Raw genomic sequence first — 21186 nt, forward strand, 5'->3', positions numbered from 1 at the left:
GGTGGCAGGGTCCCCAAATGGAAAATGGGATGCTGTTACTTCAGCTTGCGCTGATCCTCACTGGAGCACTGCAACAGGCCTGAGACAGAGGTATTGGCCAGGGAACACTGAGGGGATGGGGATGGGGGTAGTGTTGAAGTGGCAGGTAACTGGAAGCTTGGTGTCATTTCTCCAGATAGAATGTAGGTGTTCTGTAAAGCAGTTGCCCAGACTGCATTTCATCTCCCCAATGTACAGGAGACCACATAGTGATTTGATTTGTTATTGTCACATGTACTGAGATACAGTGAAAAGTATTGTTTTGTGTGCTAACCAGGCAATTGTACCTTACATAAGTACCTCAGGGTAACAGAACAGAATGCAGAATATAGTGTTACATTTACAAAGAAGGTGCAGAGAAATTCCAGGTGAATTGCTGCTTGAAACCTCGGAGAGTGAGGAGGGAGAAGGTTAACAGCCAAGTGTTACATCTTCTGCATTTGCATGGGAAGGTGCCATAGAGGTGTGGGGAGAGAGGGAGGAGTGAACCAGGGAGTGCCAGAGGGAACGGATCCTGCAGAAGGCTGACAAGGGAGATGAGGGAAATATGTGTCCGGTGGTGGCATCCCACTGGAGGCGGCAGGAATGGTGTCTTATAATCCTTTGAATGTGCAAGTGAGGGAGAAAGTGAGGACTAGATGACTCTATTGTTGTGGGAGGGAAGAGAAAGGGTGTGGGCAGAAGTGTGGGAAATGGGTCTTGTCAATCGTTGTGATGGATAATCCTCAGTTGAGGAAAAAGCTAGATACTTCTGAGGCCCCTCTGGGTGCAGAAATTACTATATCAACAAAATCAGTGCACACATAACCCAGAGCTCCAGAAGTCCTTTCCGTTCCACCCCCACCTCCTTGCAGCTACTCTCTGCCATTAACACCCACATTTTAACCATGCCATTGATCTACTATTATCAACACTTCCCTTTGCTCTTTTGTTCTCTGGGGCATCCTCACCATCAGTTCCACTTGCTCCTCCACCCTCCTTGTCAACAGCATAAAACCTATGAATTTTGCTGGCCCTTTAATTCTGAAGAACAGTCCTACCTGCCTTGAATCGCTCACTCTTCTTCTCTCTGGCCAGATGCTGGCTGACCTGTGTGACTTGCTTCAGTGCTTCCTGTCTTTTTCTAAAATGATTGCTCTGGGGAAGGGGAGTTCAAATCCCACCCGGGCAGCTGGTGGAATTGCAACTAAATTCATAAACTCTAGAATTACAAATCTTGACTCAGTAAGGAAAACTATCATCGATTGTTCTTTAAAAAGAAACTATCGGGTCCACAAACATCACAGAGGGAAGGAAATCTGTTAGCCTGACCCAACCTGGACTACCCCAGACCAACAACGATGGCGCTGGCTCTTGACTGCCCACTGAAAACGAGCCACTCCATTCAACAGCAGATAGGGATAAGCTACATTTAAATGAGGGCCTCATCCCAGGAATGAGTAAAATATTGCATGCAATTCTGGTCTCCCTGCTGTAGAAAAGATGTTGTTAAACTCAAAAGTATTCGGAAAAGATTTACAAAGAAGGTCTTTTCCCCAGTGTAGGGGAGTCTAAAACTAGAGAGCGTAGGGTTAAGGCGAGAGGGGAAAGATTTAAAAGGGACCTAAGGGGCAACTTTTTCACGCAGAGGTGGTGCGTGTATGGAATGAGCTGCCTGAGGAAGTGGCGGAGGCTGGTACAGTTACAACATTTAAAAGGCTTCTGGATGAATTAATATATATGAATAGGAAGGGTTTACTGGGATATGGGCCAAATGCTGGCAAATGGGTTGAGATTAATTGAGGATATCTGGTCGGCATGGACAAGTTGTTTCCGTGCTGTACAACTCTATAACAACTACAAAAAAAAACTCAATTGTGAAAATATCGCATTAGAATAATAATCCAGAATTGACTTTTTAAAAACAAAAACAAAATAAAGTCAGCACAACATAGGTAGCCAATAGAATCGCACATCCCAAGGACTAACAGTTTGTTGCTGCGCTTCAGGGTCATTCTCGGATTCATCCGCACGGCCGGTGTCAGGATCAATCGCAATTTCAGGCGCAGAGGGAAACTAACGGCGGAATTTGCGTCGGAGCCGCGGCCGATGGCTTCCAAGCAGCAGGCGGAGGGTCTGGCCGAGTACCTGAACTGCCCGATCTGCCTGGATCTGTTCGCCGAGCCGGTAATCCTGGAATGCGGCCACAACTTCTGCCAGGGATGCATCCGGCGCTACTGGGAGGACAGCGAGGCCAGCTCCTGCCCCGAGTGCAGGGAGGTTTTCCAGGAGAGGAGGCTACGCCTGAACCGGGCGCTGGGGAACTTGGCGGAGCGGGCTCGCAGCCTCTTCCAGCAGCAGGAGGGTAGAACCGGAGCCCATCTAGCAGGCCGGCAGCGGAGCGAGCAGGAAGCTGAAGCCAGCCCCAGGCCACGTCCCCAGGAGCCCGGGGCTGCAGGTCCGTGCCCCGGGACAGAGCAGAGGCAGCTCCCCTTCTACTGTGGGCAGCACCGAGAGGAGCTGAAACTGTTCTGTGAGACAGATAAGGAGCTGATCTGTGTGATGTGCCTGGACAGTAGAGAGGGTCAGAGTCACCGCTCCCACAACTTCATGCTCATCAGTGAAGCAGTGGAGATGTACAAGGTAGAAAATGATAAAGAAAAAAATATCAAAAAGTTTGGAATCAAAAATGCTGGAAAATCTGAAAGAAAAGCATTAAGTGTTGGGACCATGAACCAAAAAAAAAGCCATAGCTCAATTCTAGTAACATCTGTGAGGAGAAAACTAGGTCAGGCAAGGAATCCAATGTGACTTTTTCAGAAAGCATGGGAACATAGAATTAGGAGTAGGTCATTCGGCCCTGTGAGCCTATTCTGCCATTCGTTCTGACCATGGCCGATTATGCAGCTCAATAGCCTGTCCCTGCTTTCCCCCCACAGCCTTTGATTTCCTTAGGCCCAAGTGCTAATTCCAACTCTATCTTGAAATCATACAGTATCTTGGCCTTGACTGCTTCCTGTGGTTGCAAATTGCGCAGGCTCACCACTCTCTGGGTGAAGACATTTCTCCTCATTTCAATCCTAAATGGTTCACCCCATATCCTTGTACTGTGACCCATGGTTCTGACTCCCTGGTCATTGGGAACATCCTTCTTATATCTACCCTGCCTAGTATTGTGGGAACACATGTCCCTCCTATTTAACAGGACATGGCTGTAAGCCCATAAGACTATGTAGAGGAGAGGTGGGCCATTTGGCCCATTGAGTCTGCTCTGGTGTAATTTTGGCATGAGCCCCATTTTCCCAACGGGTGGGTGGATATGAAGGAGCAAACTTAACTTCACACCAATAGCTAGTCAACTGTCCATGAAGATTCGTGGACATATCCACGATATGATTCTCAATTCAAGAGAACAATCCCAAAGTTAAGGAGCTTCAGTTACAGAGATAGGGGGAGAAAGAGAGAGAGAAAATGTTCAAACTCACAAAAGAATTGAAAGTGAGAGGACTGGATTTTAACATAATTAGTCAAGGAAGCCAAAGCAACAGGAAAAGGGAATAAGTTTCTCACAGAACGAATGGATCAGGAATGCACTACTTGGGAGAGTGGTTGACGCAGGTTCAGTTGAGGCATTCAGAAGGGAATTAGACTGTCATCTGAAAAGGAAGAATGTGCCAGGGAGTAGGTACTGAGCACATTGCTCATTCAGAGGGCTAGTACCGACAAGAAGGGCTGACTGTCCTACTTCCGTGCTGTAACAATTTGGTGCATCTGTAACAATGACCCTCTCCTGGTGGCTTATATGAGGGTGGGGTTCGATGGGTGGGACGGCAGATCCAGCCACATCCTGAAGTGGCATTTCCCCCACGTTTCAATTTGTGAACAAGCTCATTCACCCTCCGCATCTGAATTTCAGGAAAAGCTAAAATCCCTATCCGACATTCTCTGGGCCAAGTCCACGCTCCTGGAAGCTAAACTAGCGCAGAAGCACGTTTTAGAGGTTGGGGTAAGTTTTCAATCTGTCCTCCTCTCATGCATTTCCCCTCCTGTACCTCCCCGTTTCTTGTCTGCCGCCCTCTCCTCCTTTTATCTCGGCTCTGATGATAAAGTTGTCATTCCTATAGGATCAGACGAGCCAGCTGCAGGAATTCATCACGTCCGAGTTTGCGAAGATGCACCAGATCCTCATGCGAACGGAGAAACGGTTGATTTTGGAGCTGAAGGAGAACGTGGAGATTATCTCGGACAAGTTGGAGAGAAACCTGCTGGACATCCAGCAGAACCTGAATAACATCCAGGAAAAGCTGTCGAGATCGCAGACCCAGCTGGACCAGGAAGACACCATCGCCTTCCTAAAGGTAATTGTCGCCGTCACGCAGAGCAGTAAATCCACGCCTCCACCACCACCCTCCCCCCTCCCACCCACCACCACCCCTTTTCAAACAGCAAGAGAGCAACACGGGCAAGAAAAGCCTTCTCCTTCTCCCCCACTTCCACCATTCCTTCTCTACATTGAACTGCTCACACACCTGGGAGCAAGGGAACCCACTAGCTCTGATACAGACCCATCCTACACGGGTTCGTATCCAAAAGACAGCAACAATTTAGTTTTGTGTCATGCCCAGCATCAACTTTACCATAAAACTGACTCCCAACCAATGGAGAAGGTTGGGGCAGGTGATCAATGCTTGAATGGATGGGTTTTGTCCAGAATGTAGCACTGACCTCAGGATATATCAGCCATTGAAGTATTATTCTGAAGTGTAGTCACTATCATTGTGTAGTGAATGCAGCAACTGATTTGTACAAAGCAAGAACCCATGACAATATAGCATTGACCAGATTATCCTTTTGTCGTCATTGTAGTCGATGGAAAACTCTTAAACCGGCCACTGAGAGATAACTGCTGGTCTCCTCCATCGTATTAGAATGTTTTTGGCCTAAGTGCATGGGCAGATGGGCCTGAATTTAACATTATATCCAAAAGACAGCATGTACTCTTACAGAAACTTGGTCATACGGCCGTAAGGAACCCTTGCAGGAGAGAATTCCAGAAATGGATGTCAAAGGCAAGGCTATAGACGGTGGGAGACAGGAATGTGAGGAGGTCATTAAGCCCCTTGAACCTACTCTGTTATTCAGCTAGATTGTGGCTGATCTTCCATTTCAATGCCACTTTCCTGCAGTAGTCCTTTATCCCTCGAGGTCTTGAATATCTAATAATTCCTGTCTTGATGAAACATAATGACAGAACTTCCACGGGCCTCAGGGTAGTGAATTCTAAAGATTCAGAAGAAATTCCTCCTCATCTTAGCCATAAATCTTTATGCTGAGTCTGCTGCCCCCCAGTTCTCGATCCCTTTGCGAGGGGAGCCAGTTTTTCCAGATCTACCCTGTTTAGCCCCATGAGAGTTCTGTTAGATTCAATGAGATCAGCTTTCATCCTTTGAACATATAGGGAAGGCAGTCACAACCCCCTCAATCTTTTCTTGCCTGATCTGTGAAGAGTTGGTGAAACCCAAAGTTCTGGCTGGAGATGTTGCGACATCCTTGATGTGTTTAGCCGAGCATTTAGTTTTTACACAGTCTCTCTCTGTGTGGAGCAGGGCCCAGCAATAATATTTAAAAGGCAGGACTCGATGCATCTATTTAAGCTTTGGAGATACTGCACACGCTCAGTGGGATTAATGTAAATCAGCTAGCACTGATTCGATAGGCCAAATGGCCTATTCTGTGCTGTATGACTCAATGACAAATCCTGAGGGCAACTATAGTGTGGCACAAGATGCAAATCCTTACATTTAGAGCTCAACCATTCAGCAATGAGTTCAGGAAGCATTTCTTCACTCAAATGAGAGTTGAAATCTCTCCCCACACATGAGAAAAAACAATTGAAAGATTCACATCCAAGACTGATTCTTGTTTGAGGAAAAGCTATGGAACCAAGTCGGGGTTGGGAGGGGCAGGATGGCTGGAAGTAAGATCAGAGAACAACCATCATAATTCAATGGCAGAACAGGTTGGAAACAGAGGGCTGAATGGCCATCTCCCATTTCTGCCTCCTCATAGTTCTGGTGATGTGATTCAGTGCTTGGTTTCGGTGTATGAATCTTTCCCCCTACTGCTTCACCTGACACCATCATCCATTGGAACTCAGCTCCCTCCTGTTTGTTGGTTGTGTTTTAGGATCAAGCTGAACAACAGATGAGGTATGTGCTCCTGTGAACTTACTGCAACCTGACACATCCGCCCGCCCTCACTTCCATCGTGTAATGTTGCTGTTCTCTGTCATCAGCGAGGACTCAGGCCAGCTTCTCCTGGTCGCTGACCGCTTGCCAATGGGAATATTCCGAGGACCTTTGCAGTATACTGCCTGGAAGGAAATGGCAGAGAGCATCAGTCCAGGTGAGAGGTTCTTCCCCCTAGAACCATTCCAACTCTCATTCATTTGGGAGGTTGTCTGAGAAACTGAGGAACCTTCAGTCCTACATGTTGACAACATTTTTTCTGATTGAATGTATCTCATGAGCTGTCACAATAAATGAGCGTCGACCAAAAGTTACCATGTTCCTGTTCTCAAGGCTGAATTATGACCCTGTTCGCTAAGCAGGAACTGCAAGATTCTTGACCAATATACGGTGTTGGAGAACAAATGTAAAACATTGTTACGCACTGACCAAACCAACTGTACATGTACTGTAACCAAGTGTGGTTACCAGGCGAGTGTTGACATGTCAACAATTTTTTATGTTTCCTGTTTGGAAGACAGGATGAGGAGAAAGCATCACTGTGTCATTTTGAAACGGAGCCCTTTTAAAAATGTAATTCCGGATATGGACTCTCTTTTGTGCTCCTGCTCAAGGTCTTACCTTGGCCAGCTCATCCCAAAAGCAGGAATTTTACACGTAGTTGGGAGTAGTGTCTAGGGCCAGGGGTCTGTTTGAGACTCAGCAAACGCTTAACTGATTGAACCCATTCTATTTGTGGTCCCTTTACTTGTTCAAGCATCATTTAGCCTTGGGCTTGAAAGGAAGAAGCCTTCACTTAAAAATGTTTCTGCGAAGGGTGACACTGAAATAAAACCGAACAGTGGATACTGGAAATCTGAGTTCTGATGAAGAACCATTGGACTTGAAACATTAACTCTGCTTTCTCTCCCGAAGCTGCTAGACCTGCTGAGATTCACCAACAGTTTCTGTTTGTTTTTCTGTATAGGTTCCCTGGCTGATGGTGTAGATTTCCTGATTCACAGTGTAGGTCACCCTCTGCTGGTGTAGGGTCACCCTCTGTTGGTGTAGGGTCACTCTCCGATAGTGCAGGTTCACTCTCTGCTCATGTAGCTACGAAGTTTATGTGGTGAGTCCAGCTGAGTTTCTGGTCATTGATAATGGTGTTGATAGTCGAGGATTCAGAGATGGTAACACCACTGAATGCCAAGGGGCAGTGGTTAGATTGTCTCTTATTAGGCATGGTTATTGCCTGGCATTTGCATGGCTCAAAGTTTACTTGCCGCTCGTCAACCTAAGCCTTGATATTGTCCAGATCCTGTTGGATTTGAACATTGTCATCATTGGTAGGCCCTCACAGATGAGGATGACTCCCTTCCACTCTCAAGGTGAGTTCGTAGATGTCTGTAAAGTCCAATATGACTTCTGCAGACCTGGGGCAGAAGGTGGTCGTGGGAAGCAGTGAGTGGGGCATTGGTGTGGCAGCATGCTCTTTATGCTGTTTTTGCCTGCCTAATTCAGGTCCAATGGCCTCTGTCATTCATAATTTGAATATGTACTCCTTCAGCATCTCTGATGATGAATTTTCAACCTCGCGTGTCCCCATTGGGTTACACTTCAACTCTACCCTGTCACTGATATATTCTAATTCATTTTATAACTTGTCTTGATTCTCAAATGTGGAGTTTGACTGGGTGTGTGATGGTTTTGAGGGGAATAAAACAGCCATTATGTGCTACAAAAACAAAATTGTCTGGGAGAATATTTGCAGCAGAAAATTAATAAATTTACATATATTGGTAAGTAAAAGTGGAAAGGGAATGGTCCAATTTTGACAGGTACTGCCAGCTCTTACAGTCAAATTTTTGTTGTATAATTTGGCAGGCCTTTCACAAACAAGTCTTATAGAGGTCTACAATGTCATGAGGAACATGGATAGAGTGAATAGCCAAGGGTTCCCTTTTTCCCAGGTTAGGGAAGACCAAAACTAGAGGGAAAAGGTTTAAGATAAGAGGGAAAAGATATAAAAGGGACCTAAGGAGAAGCTTTTTCACGCAGAGGTTGATGTGTGTATGGAATGAGCTACCAGAGGAAGTGCGGAGGCTGGTGCAATTACAATATTTAAAAGGCATCTGGATAGGTACATGAATAGAAAGAGTTTAGATGGATTTGGGCCAAATGCTGGCAAATGGGACTAGATTGATTTAGGAAAGCAGGTCGGCATGGAAGAATTGGACCAAAGGGTCTGTTTCCATGCTGTACAGCTGTATGGCTCTAAGCTCCATCCGAGACACACCAGCTAGTTATAGCCAACAACTGGTGCGAGTAATGGTCCTGTTGCCCTCCTCCAGATCTTTCCTTTCTTTTCTCATCCCATTACCATCTCCTTTTGTCTTTCACTATCATCACTTTCCTCTTTTAATCTCTCCTGTCTTCCACCCTTGCCAACACTTTTCCTGTCGTATTTACCCAACCCCACTTCCCTGCCTCTGCATTTGTTTAAATCTGTGTTCAATTAGTTTCACCTTGAACGGTTTCCTGTTCTGAAAAATGATCAGTGGTCAGACCGAAAACATTAACTGCCTCTCCACAGGCTGCTGAGCACTAATGACAATTGTGTTGTTAAATATCAGATTTCAAGCTTGTGCAGTGTGTTATTTCTTAGTAAAGTATAACGTAATGTCTGTCGAATAAAATCTTTTAGATTTTGGATAAATCGAAGCTGAAGTATTGCAAGCTGCTTGGTTTCTCATGTTATCTTTCACTCTCTTTCTCTCTCGCTCTCTCTACCAGTTCCAGCATCAGTGACACTGAACCCTGAGACAGCTCACTCATGGCTCCTCATATCAGAAGACCTGACCACTGTCAGATACGCAAACAAACAGCAAGAGCTCCCTGACACCCCGGAGAGGTTCAACCCTTCACTCTGCGTGCTGGGCTCCCAAGGATTCATGTCAGGGAGACACTACTGGGAGGTGGTGGTGGGAGACAGCTCCGAGTGGGACCTGGGAGTGGTGAAGGAATCCATCAACAGGAAAGGGGACATCACGGCCATTCCGCAAGCTGGCTATTGGATCGTCTGGCTGAGGAACGGCAATGATTACAAGGCAGGCTCAGTGCCTCGCACCCCCCTCAAGCTCCACACCAGGCCCCGCAAAGTTGGGGTCTATCTGGACTACGAGGGTGGCCAGGTTTCCTTCTACAATGCAGACGACATGTCCCACCTCCACACTTTCACTGACCTGTTCACTGAGAAACTTTATCCCTTCTTCAGTCCCTGCTTGAGTGGGCATGGGGAGAGCTCGGAGCCACTGAAAATCTGCCAGTCCAGATTTCATTAGGGCTGAAATGCTCAATCCCAGTCATTTCCAATTGATTATCGATCTTCCCTGTCCCCTTTGTGTTCTCCTTATTCAATCCTCCTTTCACTGTAGCCCAGACATGACCCCTTTTTTGGTGAAATCGGGCACTGGGAGAGGAGAAGGTGGTCCTTCCATTTGTGGTACCACACGCCCAGTGTTCAGTCTTGCCAGGTTTGTGGATCTGGCACCCATATCAGGCAGTGGGTGCTCAGTTGTTGGTGCTGTGTTGTCGTCCATCTCCCTCAGCTGTGCTGCTCATGATGTTCTTGTCTATTCTTCATCACTCACTCTCTTCATGTGCTTCCATGATGCTTTTCTAAAGCAACTTTCCTCACTCCCTTTTCCAGGGGCATACTGCTTAACATGGATTGCAGTCAAAGTCATCCCAGTCTGAGCCACTTTACAGATCCATACACTGAATTTAGATCCTTTAGCATGTGTTATTGGCATTAATTCACCAGAGCTCCTTTGATAGCACCTTTCAGTATCTCGAGGGGCAAAGGCAGCAGATACATGAAACACCACCAGCGTGTTCCCCTCTAAACCACATACTATCCAGGCACAGATATATATTACTGTTTCTGCACTCACTGGGTCAAAATCCTGGCTGTCCCTTCCTATCAGCACTGTGGGTGTATATATAAACCCAAGGGGACCACAGTGGTTCAAAAAGGTTGCTTACCACCACCTTCCTTCTCTAGTGCAGTTAGGGATAGGTGGTAAATGCCCACATCCTGCGAATGAATATAAATATTATTGCTTCATAATATGTGACCCCTTAATCTGAGATGATACCCTGTGGTCCTAGACTTTCCCACAATGGGAAACAACTTTTCTGCATCTACCTTGTCAAGTCCTCTAAGAATTTTTTGTGTTTCAAAATGTCACTTCTCATTCTTGTAAACTCCAATGTGTATAAGGCCCAACCTTCTCAACCTCGCCACATAAGACAATCCATCTATACCTGGTATAAGCCTCGTGAACTTTCTCTGGATTGCCTCCAATGCAATGATATCTTTATTTTAATAAGACACCCAAAGCTGTCATAGTATTCCAGCTGTGGTCTGACTAGTGCCTCATATAGTGTTAGCAAGCCCTCCTTAGCTTTAGCAGTAAAGCTAAGCATTCCACCTGGCCTTCCCTATTACCTTCAGAACCTGGATGTTATCTTTTTGTGATTCAGGGAACAGGACTCTCAAATTCTTGTGTGCTATAGCCTTCCTCAGTCTTTCTCCATTTAAATAAAATTCAGCTCCTCTATTCTTCCTGCCAAAGTGCATAACCTCATATTTTCCCACATTATATGCCATATGCCAAGTTTTGCCCACTTACTTAACCTGTCTACATCCCTCTGTAGACTCTTTGTCATTCTCACCCACTTGCCTTCGAACCTCACCCCCCAACACCCACCCCCGCCATGTTTGTGTCATCTGCAAATTTGGCAATGGTGCATTCACTTTCATCGCTCAAGTCAATATATATCAATAATCATGGCCCTAGCATTAATCCCTGTGGAATAGCAGGTTGCCATCCTGAAAATGCCCCTTTATCCCAACTTCTGTCTTTTATGAGTAAGCCAATCCTCTATCGATGCTAATATACCACCCCCAGTACTGTAGGCTCTTATTTTATGAAGTAGCCTAATGTGTAGCAACTTTACAAATGTTTTCTGAAAATCCAAACATATTCCATCTGCTGCTTCCCCTTTATCTCAACTGTTTGTTACCTCCTCAATGAATTCTAATCGAACTGTCAGGTATTTTTCCCCTTTCCGAGACCACACTGACTCGGCTTGATCATATCATGTATTTCTAAAAGGCCTGTTATTGACTCCTTTACAACAGAATTGAGAAATCGACATTTAGCTAACTGGCCTTTTTTTCCCTTTCCCTTTTTAAATAAAGGTATTACATTGGCAGTTTTCCAAACGTCTGGAACTTTTCCAGAATCTAAGAATTCCTAGAAGATTGCTATCAATGTATCAATTATCTTTGCGGCTATTTCCCATCCTATCCTCCGATGCATTCGATCAGGTGCAGGTCACTTGTCAGTCCTTGCTTCCTTTAGTTTCCCTTGCGTTTTTTTTTTGTCTAGTGCTAGTTATTGCATTTATGCCCTCACCTCCTTTTGCTCCCTGAATATTTAGTCATTAGCTAATGGTGTCTTTTACTCTAAAGGTGTAAAGTATTTCTTCAACTCCTCTGCCATGTCCTGCTTCCCTATTATTATTTCTCCAGTTCCAATTGTTTGGACACTCCATCCTCACATCAAATTGTTGGCTTCTGAAGCAGATCCTCTCTCCTGCCATTTGAAGGATGGATCACAATCTCAAGGAGGACAAGGGTGATATTTTAAGGGCACTCCTGCAAGACTTCAGAAACTGCTTCTTCTAGCTGACTCCTGTCCTCTCTGCCTAAAGATCTGGGGCTCCAGGTTTGGCCTGCTTGGCCACATGCCACCAGATGAATCGTGACTCCTGGGACTTGGACTTTGTTGGATCTAATGCCAATGCTGATGAATGGGCAACAAACAGATGCCTTTCTGCTCATGTGCACACATAAGCTGTGGATACAGGGAGAGAATAGCTGCGCCATCCAGCTTGCATCATTCACTCATGTTAAACTCAGTATGGTCCCCAGCACTTCCCATCCATCAACAGCCAGCCAACTCCTGGGAGAAAGCAGTATTGCAGACAATAGACTGAGATACCATCAAAGGAGCACTGATCATCAGCCTCTTCCATCCAACTGCAACTGTGCAACTGTACTCAGGGTGAGATATGTCAGGCTAAAGTGGAAATAGAGGAATGAGTGGAAGAGTCAGTGAAAGTGGTGTTGCTGTGAGAAGTGGAGGCACAGCGCCTGGAGGAAGCTTCCACATTCTTTAAGAGACCCGAGGAAGCAATAGCTTGTGACGGACGCTCAGTACATCAACCAAGTGAGGCCATTGGATGGAGAGGTGCAGTTGAATGACTGGCTTCCTGGAGGCAAAGAGGGATGGGTAGTCAATGCTGACCTTAACAATGACAAAACAACAAGCCTTAAGAACACAACAATTTATTTTGAAAAGCATCAAGTCATGCGGGTATAAGCAGGAAAGTGAAGTTGAAATGAAATGGTCAATTTGTAATGGAAAGCAGGCACATGGGGCTGAATGGCCAATTCCTGCTCTGATAGTTTCTGTTCAAAATTGTCTTCAGTATAAGCTACATTTGCAACAATTTCTTGTACCACATGAATAGGGATAACAATCGAATTGCGTCTCTCAAGGCCATCGTAATTGCAGAATCAGTGTTGAACCTTGTGATTATTTTCTGCAGATCTGACAATCTCCTAGTGCCATAAAAAAGATCATTACAGTTCACACTACATCACTATAATCATAAAAATTTAGTGTTTTAAAAAAATATGCTCAAACATGTTAACCTCAGTTAATTTACACGCTTTCTATTTCAAAGTGTATTGCAGTAATTACAGAGGTATCTTAAAGGCTGATGCAATTTCAATTGAAATTAAATCTCAAACATTGCTCAGGTCACACATCACCAGCACAAAGTGACCTCACAGAGTTCAAATCCAATCCATGTGACTTCATTTTTTCCAGATGTTCTTACAAAATCAGTTTACACCAAATCAAACATCTTTCCAAAAAGTGTTGTCATCAAATTTCACATCTCTGAAAGGTTCTGAGCCACCACTTTGTTTGAATTGCTCACGGCCTTTACTTATATCTGACAACTTTAACCTGCTAGTCCCCAGGATTTGCTCCAAGCACATTTTTCTTTGTTTAGACATATATGCAACACCTACCTGGGGCAGCTAGGACTTGAAACTGGGCCTTCTGCCTGAGAGACACTGCCACTGCACCACAAGACCTTAGAATTAAAAATACAAACAGAAATTGCTGGAGGAACTCAGCAAGTCTGGCAGCATCTGTGGAGAGAAAGTATGGTCAATGTGTTGGGTCCAATGACTCACTGAAATATTAACTCTGCTTTCTGTCTGTAGACGCTGCCAGATCTGCTGAGTTTTGCTAGAAATTTTGGCATCTGCAGTTTCTTTAACCTTCGAATTGAAGTTTGGTGTGGAAGCCAGCAACCATGGGCATTATGGGGAATTGAACCCACATCCTTTGTGTTATTAGCATCACCAACTATCTGAGGTTACCAACTGCTCCAGTCATGTTTTATTATGAAGTCTGTTGCCCAATTTGGCAAACTGAGACCCATCTGTCTTCTCAGGTGTTTCCCCTTGAAGGAGACAGGTGGACTTTTCTCTGTTGCCTTTTTTGCCTCTCAGTTCTCCTAATCAACCTACTAAGAGATAGTACAACACACCTCTGGAGCACATAGGATGTGAGGTAGGGACATTACCCCTGCACCACAAGAGCCCTTTTGCGAGGGGCAAGGCCTTTATGGTGACATTGGTCAGTACAGGATTTGAACCCATTCTGTTGGCATCACTATGCAGCACAACCCAGCTGTCCAATTGACTTAGTTAACCAACCCCATTCCAGTCACGTCAGAACAGCTATTACTGTTTTCCATCTGTTTATTCAGGAGATCTGTCTGTATTCATATCAGTGATGACGGGGACAAGACGAAATTGGGCATGCATGCCAACACAAAGATGGTGCCTCATTGATGATTTTGCAGATGGTAGTGCTCATACCTCTCAGACAGGAGGCCCATGTTGAAGTCCCACTTGCTCCAGAGGTGTGTCATGCAATATCATTGAACATGTTGAACATGTTGATTGGAAAATATTGACACAATGCCCCACTGTCTGTTCTAATGACTTAAAAGGGAATAGAACATTAGAGGCTGATTTAAATTTTTGAAAAATGAGATATGAATTTCCCAGTGAATTTGTGAGCTTTTACTGCAGCCAAGTTAATGTAGGCATCTAACGTAGTAAACCTCATTATTCAACTTACTCAATCAAGAATACTGTATGGGCCATTTTATTTGTTAAGCTGTGCTGTTGGGTGATATGTTCCCTTGTAGGGTATGCCCCACACTCCTCCACCTTTCCCCCTCTCACAGTATTCCAGTCTCCTTCGGAAGTCCGCTCACTTAATCCACGGAATATTCTCCAACTGATACAACCCACAAGGCCCACTCTGGTGACTCTTTGATTCCAAATTCTCTAAAATCCCTGTCTAACTGTTCAGAAAGCCAGCTCTTTTCAGCATTCTACTGTAATAACAATGGCTTCTCTTCAACCAGCAACTCTCTCAACCGGTCTCCTCAGAACTCTGAATCTGACAGCTGGCATTCAGAAAAAGTAAACCCTTCCCTTTCTTTCTGTCTGTCAAAGTTTATAAACTGGTTCTCAACTTCCCATAGGTTTTGGCCTGTGCCTCTTTCTGTGTGACAATGAAATCAATGGATCAGGGAGAGTTTAGGGTGATCACCAAGACATCACTGAAGACATTGTTTTACCTTCAATTAAAGGGGACATCTTAAAACAAAGCCACTTGTAAAGTCTTACATTTATCCCACTCCTTCCTCCTCTGAACATTGGAAAAAAATTTTGCAATGTTTTTTTTACAAAATTATTAAAATGCAGCAAATTACATTGCAAACACTTTACAACAACTTATTACACATACAAGTAATATTATTTCCCTTTTTGTCACATTTCATCATGGCACAGTAGCTCAGTGGTTAGCATTGCTGCCTCAGCACCAGTGACCCTGGGTTCGATTCCAGCCTTGTGCGATTGTCCATGTGGAGGCTGCATATTCTCCCTGAGCCTGTGTGGGTTTCTGCCGGGTGCTCTGGTTTTCTCCCACAGTCCAAAGGTGTGTAGGTTAGGTAGATTGGCTATGCTAAATTGCCCTTAGTGTCTCAGGATGTGCAGGTGAGGTGGATTAGCCATGGGAAATGCAAGGTTATTGGGTAGAGGGGTGGGATGCTCTTCAGAGGGTTGGTGTGGACTTGATGGATCAAATGGCCTGCTTCCACACTGTTTGAAAAGAAAAGTCTGTCAGGGAACCATGACCAGACTTGACTTGTGACTGCAAGTAACAGTCTAGTTTACGTCAGTCCCAACTGCCTTGTAATCCGAAGCTTGATGGACTCCATGTTGCCCCACTTTCAATCAATGGGAACGATCTCCTTTTCCATTTTGTACATCCCAGGGTTTCCTCACGGAAAAGATTAGAATAGTACAGCACAGGAATGGGTCCTTTAGCCCACGATTGTGCTGTCACTTTTCATTCTTCATGTTTCCTCTTAAAATCTGTGCGATTTGGCACACCCTGGCCCCGGGATAGTATGTGTGATGGACTGAAAGGTCTGAAAGTTTGTTTTGTCTGCTTAATTTTGTCAAGAATAACATTGCTGAGTGTTTGCAAGCCAGCTGGTGTTTCGATACTGACACTGTTAGCTGTGATTCAAGGAAAAATCCCCTGTTGTGTTGTTTCTCACACCCTGGATTCAGCAATTCACTTACTTCATTAAGATGAGGTACTGAGTCATTACCAGGGTTTTCACTTTTTAAAAGTGATTTTGAATCGATCAACCTACCTTGTATAATTTAGTGAACCTTTCTGACTTCACTGGAGATGGCCTCTATCCTATCATAAGAAATTTACACCATTGCTGAGCAAATTATGAGTTATGAGCAAGTCATTATGTACAATGGAATAAACCATGAAGTGGGAGCAAGGAAACTGAAATTCTCCCTGGTTGCTGGTTACGCGATGTTGCCTGCGGTGGAGGCCTGAGTCGAAGTGCAATCTCTGGACTTCCCCGCTAAACTGCATGAGCCTAACATCCTGAAGTGATCGTCAATATCAAAGGGGTGAAAGCAGCAAACACAGAGCCACACTTCACTGTCTCTGTGCCCCCTCCACCAGTAAAATCCAGGCTGGGTTTTTTCAAGCATCCTAGCCTGTAATTTCCACCATCGGCCAGTGATCATGTCATGCTCAGCTTTTCTTCATCCATTCTCATCCCTGAACTTTATGCCTTACCAAAAACAAGACTTCTGTAGTTTGCCGTGTGCAGTGATTTCATTTCATCTTGTTATGAATGTCGCAAATATATCAATATGATATAGAACCAGAGGATGACACAGCACAGGAGGCCACAAGGCAGGGAAGTGGAGCATAAGGTCAGGGTTTGATGACAAGCCTACTATTTCCATTCATTGGATGTATTTCTCCACATGTCCTATTTTATTGGGGTGGACTTTATCCCAGGAGGTTTGGATCATTTTATTTTTAGGGGATTAATGTGCTTTATTACAACTTCAATGTCAAAACAATGCTTCCACTTTTGAGCATGACTTGTTCAGGTCAGCAGGGACACAAGACTGCTGCAGGTGTCTGTGTGAGTACAGGAACAAGCATTGGGAACTGTCTACTCAGAGGCCAGTAGGGTCAGTGATTCTCAATTTCCACTTGCCTGATGGTTACAGTTCTAACAACATTCAGAAAAGCTCAAAGCCATCAAGGACCAAGCTTGATTGGCACCCCATCCACCACCTTCAACATTCACTTCCTCGACTCTGATGCTCAGTAGCAACAGTGTGTGCTGTCTCCAAGATGCACTACAGAAATTCACCAAAGATCCTCAGGCAGCACCTTCCAAACTCTCAACAACTTCCATCTAAAAGGACAAGGGCAGCGGGTACATGGGAACACCACCAACTTCAAGTTCCCCTCCAAGCCACTTACCATCTTGACTTGGAAATATATCATGGTTTGTTCACTGTTGCTGGGTCAAAATCCTGGAATTCCCACCCTAATGATATTGTGGGTCTACTTACAGCACGTGGACTGCAGAGGTTCAAGAAGACAGCTCACCCCCACCTTTTCAAGGGGCAACTAGGAATGGGCATTAAATGTTGGTCTAGCCAACAATGCCCACATCCCACAAGGAAATTAAAAGGCAGCTCACCGTGACATTCTCGGGGCAACTAGGGACAGGCAATAAATGCAACACTGACACCCAGCCCCACATTCACTTAAATGAATAAAAGTTAACATGCTGCCAAACCTGCTGAGTTTCTCCAGTATTTTCCAATGTTATTACAAAATGGTCTCCTATTCTGTGGTATGGTGAAGGTTAAGGAGTGATTATGTTGAGGTTTTCGATGGTGTAGATATAGAGAAACATGTTCTGCTAGTGATGGAGATATTTGTGAAATCTATTATGGGATGTGGTATCAATGGCATCTGTTGCCCATCTCTAATTGCCCTTGAACTGAGTGGTTATCTCATAACCACATTGCTGTGGGTCTGAAGTCACTTTGGGGCCAGACCCAGTTCAGGATGGTAGCTTTCCTTCCCTAATGGACACCAGGTAGGTTTTTACAAATGAAGCCAGTTGGCTTGGTCACAATGACAGAGAGTAGCCTTCAGTTTATTTTTATTTTATTCAGTTTATTTTATTTTTGGGACATAACTAAAATTCAAGACATTATTCATTAAAATTAAATGCTATCAGCTGCCATGGTAGGATTTGAATTTGCATCTGCGGAATGTTTGCCTGGGCCTCTGGATTACCAGCCCAAGAGGGATTACCACTACATCACTATCTGCCCCTGATTTTTGTATTAGAGCCAAGCCACAAACACTGGCAAGTTCCCTTAAAGCCACTCACCATCCTGACTCGGAAATATATCACCGTTCCTTTACTGCCGCTGGGTCAAAATCCTGGAATTCTCTTCCTAATGACGTTGTGGGTCAAACCACAGCAGGTGGACTGCAGGAGTTCAAGAAGGCAGCTCACCACCACCTTCTCAAGGGCAACTATGGACGGGTGATAAATACTGGCCCAGTCAGCAATGCCCACATATCATAAACAAAGAAAGAAAATGTCCTTCGGAAATTGAACTCCAAATACTGTAATACATTGAGGCTCATTTATATTCAAATAAAATCATAATTGTTAGCAATATTCAGTCAGCTTCATAATTTTGAACATACAATCCGAGGGAACGTCAAATTTATTACAAACTAAAAATGTTGCGGCAGATTAAGACAAGAACATTAATTTATATTTGTATAGTGCCATTAATCCAGTAAAACATATTTCGTAGGAGTGTAAACACACAAAGGTTTACACTGAGCCAAAGAAAGTGATATGATGACACTTGACTGAAATCTTCGTCAATTTGATTGATTTTAAAGTGAATCTTAAGATAGTAGGGAGGAGCAGGCAGGCGAGATTCCAGAGAGTAATTTTCAGGTGGTTGGAGACACTACAACGATGTGAAATGAGTGGGAAGCATAAAGTAGGCCACAATTGAAGGAGTATAAAGGTATTGAGATATTGGGTTCATGAAAGTATTACAAAGGGATTAGGCATTGCACAAAATAAATTTTTCTTGAAATCTCCTGTTCTACAGAAACGTACTGCTTGAATGGTTTAGAGATGGTGGAATGGAGTTGCAAAACTACATATAGATTTGGTCATAAGGGTTGCAAGCTTTAAGACTGAGGTATTGCCTGAAGAGTGGAGCAGCTAAGGCTGGGACTGATGAGTGAATACGACTTGATGCAAATTAGAATACAGGCAGCAGAATTTCGGATCATCTCAAACTTTGGTGGGTGCAAGATGGGAGGCTAAGCTTGAGGGTATGAGTGTAGCATGTTCTGGAGGTTAGGGCAAGCATTGATGAGGGTTTCAGCAGGAACAGGGTGAGGTAAATCAGAGTATATTCATAGAGAGTAGTTTGTTGTGTTAATGGAGAAAATCAATGTTGACATCACTGTATAAAAACTACATTAAGTATCGCACTTTCTCTCTGCCCATTACCATGGAAGTAAATTTATTAATTTTGTTCATTGAAATTCTACAACTTCAGAACTCCCCCCGGTGTAATAAATGTAAATCCATGTGAACCATTGTGTCTTGCTTCTGCAAGTATGGCTTTCAAACATTTCAATGGGCAATATGAGCTCAGCATTCTAATTAATGTCTTCTGGAGAAGATAATACAAGAAAACATACAATGCTTCATATTTTTCAGGGAGTTCAGCAAAATGTTTATTTGTAGCTTTTATTAAGGAAGAGATAAACAGAGAAAGAAATGATTGAAAGAAAAAGACAAAACAGACATGGTCCTCTGAGCAAACCCTGGCATCTGGTCGGGTTTAAGAAAGTCTTGACACTGGTGTTACGGTTTCTGTTTGGGTCAATTTTGATGGAATAGGAAATGAGGAAAATAGGAACCAAAGCTTTACCTAAACCATCAGATGGACTGTTTCTCACTATCACTCGAATTGGGAGAATTAGACAGTGCAGAAACAGGCCTTCCAGCTCATCATTCCTGTGCCAACACTTTAAAACCTCTCTCCTGTTCCAATCAATATTTCACTCTGAAAATCACTCATCCCGCAAACTCTTGAAGGAATGACTGCTTTGAATATCCTTAGATGTTATTGCCATTCTGAAATATCATCATTGGAAGAATCAGAGATGCTCAAATTGGGCAAAGAGGCCAGAGTATGAGAAGGTTTGGGGTGGACTGGATGCTTTTCATTCAAATCAATGATTCTGGACAGAACAGATCCATACTCTCTGAGTTATAGCTCCTGCAAATCTGGGCATTTTGTATCCTTCTTCCTGAAGCTTCTCTTCATGGAATTTTGACATCTCCTCGTCTCTGAAGCCTCATCTCTGAAGCCTTAGTAGGTGAATTCCAGAGACTGACGACACAACTGAAGTTGATGCTCCTGCCAATGCGATGTTGAGGGAGCACTGTCACTTGTTTGAGATCTCCTTTGTACTGGTACTCTAATGGTTCCTTATGCTATTGAATTTGGTAATGTTATGGGAGTCTGTAATGCCGTTTCCATGTGTCTTTCTATTGTACCATGTCAAGTTAGAATCTAAGCTGGACAGCAGTGCAGTTCTGTCAGAGTGCTACATTGACAAGGACGTTGGTTTCAGGTCTCATGTGAAACACGAAGCTTTGGAAGGTCACGTATAGAACTACTGGAATATTAGCAGGAGTTATCACCTGCTATCCTGGACAATATTTACTCTGTAGTCAAACCCTCTTGAAAAAAAACTCACTATTTTGTTGTTGAATGTTGGCCTTTGTTGTGTTCAAATTGACTGCCATATTTCCTATATTACAGCAGGGACTGCACAGAAGTATGTTTAATATGTTAGTACAAATAAAGTGCTACCCAAATACTTTAACATGTACCATGTTCTGTGGAGGGGTTTCTGGCCAATTGATTTTATTTTCGGCTGTGGAAGATTTCTACCTTTCTATTGAGTCACATTCTGTCTATTGTGTTCAGCGCGGTGATATAGCCCCACGTACAGTCACACTCTGTCTATTGTGTTCAGCGCAGTAATATAGCCCCACGTACAGTCACACTCTGTCCATTGTGCTCAGCGCAGTAATATCACCGTGTGTACATCAGACTCTGTCATTGTGTTCAGCACAGTAATATGGCTGTGTACAGTCAGACTCTGTCCATTCTATTTAGCACGGTAATACCGCCCTGTGTACAGTCAGACTCTATCCATTGTGTTCAGCACAGTAATATAGCCCTGTGTACAGTCACAGACTGTCCATTGTGTTCAGCACAGTAATATAGCCCTGTGTA

At 44.1% G+C, this 21186-nt stretch overlaps 1 protein-coding gene across 1 annotated transcript; it reads left to right on the forward strand.

The window, feature by feature from the left end:
- The first annotated feature begins 2077 nt into the window (after window positions 1-2077).
- On the forward strand, window positions 2078-9586 carry LOC109938302 (nuclear factor 7, brain-like). Its single transcript, XM_048616685.1, has 7 exons — window positions 2078-2383; window positions 2495-2661; window positions 3935-4024; window positions 4143-4376; window positions 6205-6227; window positions 6314-6423; window positions 9039-9586. The coding sequence occupies exons 1-7, from the start codon at window positions 2128-2130 to the stop codon at window positions 9584-9586; spliced, it is 1428 nt and encodes a 475-aa protein (XP_048472642.1). The 5' UTR covers window positions 2078-2127.
- Window positions 9587-21186: the final 11600 nt, after the last annotated feature.

This window comes from Rhincodon typus, chromosome 35 (genome assembly GCF_021869965.1).
Source record: "Rhincodon typus isolate 14 chromosome 35, sRhiTyp1.1, whole genome shotgun sequence".
Classification (NCBI taxonomy): domain Eukaryota; kingdom Metazoa; phylum Chordata; class Chondrichthyes; order Orectolobiformes; family Rhincodontidae; genus Rhincodon; species Rhincodon typus.

Bases quoted from the DNA above. Each gene is read 5' to 3' on its own strand.
- LOC109938302 (XM_048616685.1), top strand. From the start codon at position 2,128: ATGGCTTCCAAGCAGCAGGCGGAGGGTCTGGCCGAGTACCTGAACTGC. The intron at 2,662-3,934 runs GTAGAAAATGAT...TCTGAATTTCAG, and splicing joins AAGCAGTGGAGATGTACAAG to GAAAAGCTAAAATCCCTATC. The intron at 4,025-4,142 runs GTAAGTTTTCAA...TCATTCCTATAG, and splicing joins AGCACGTTTTAGAGGTTGGG to GATCAGACGAGCCAGCTGCA.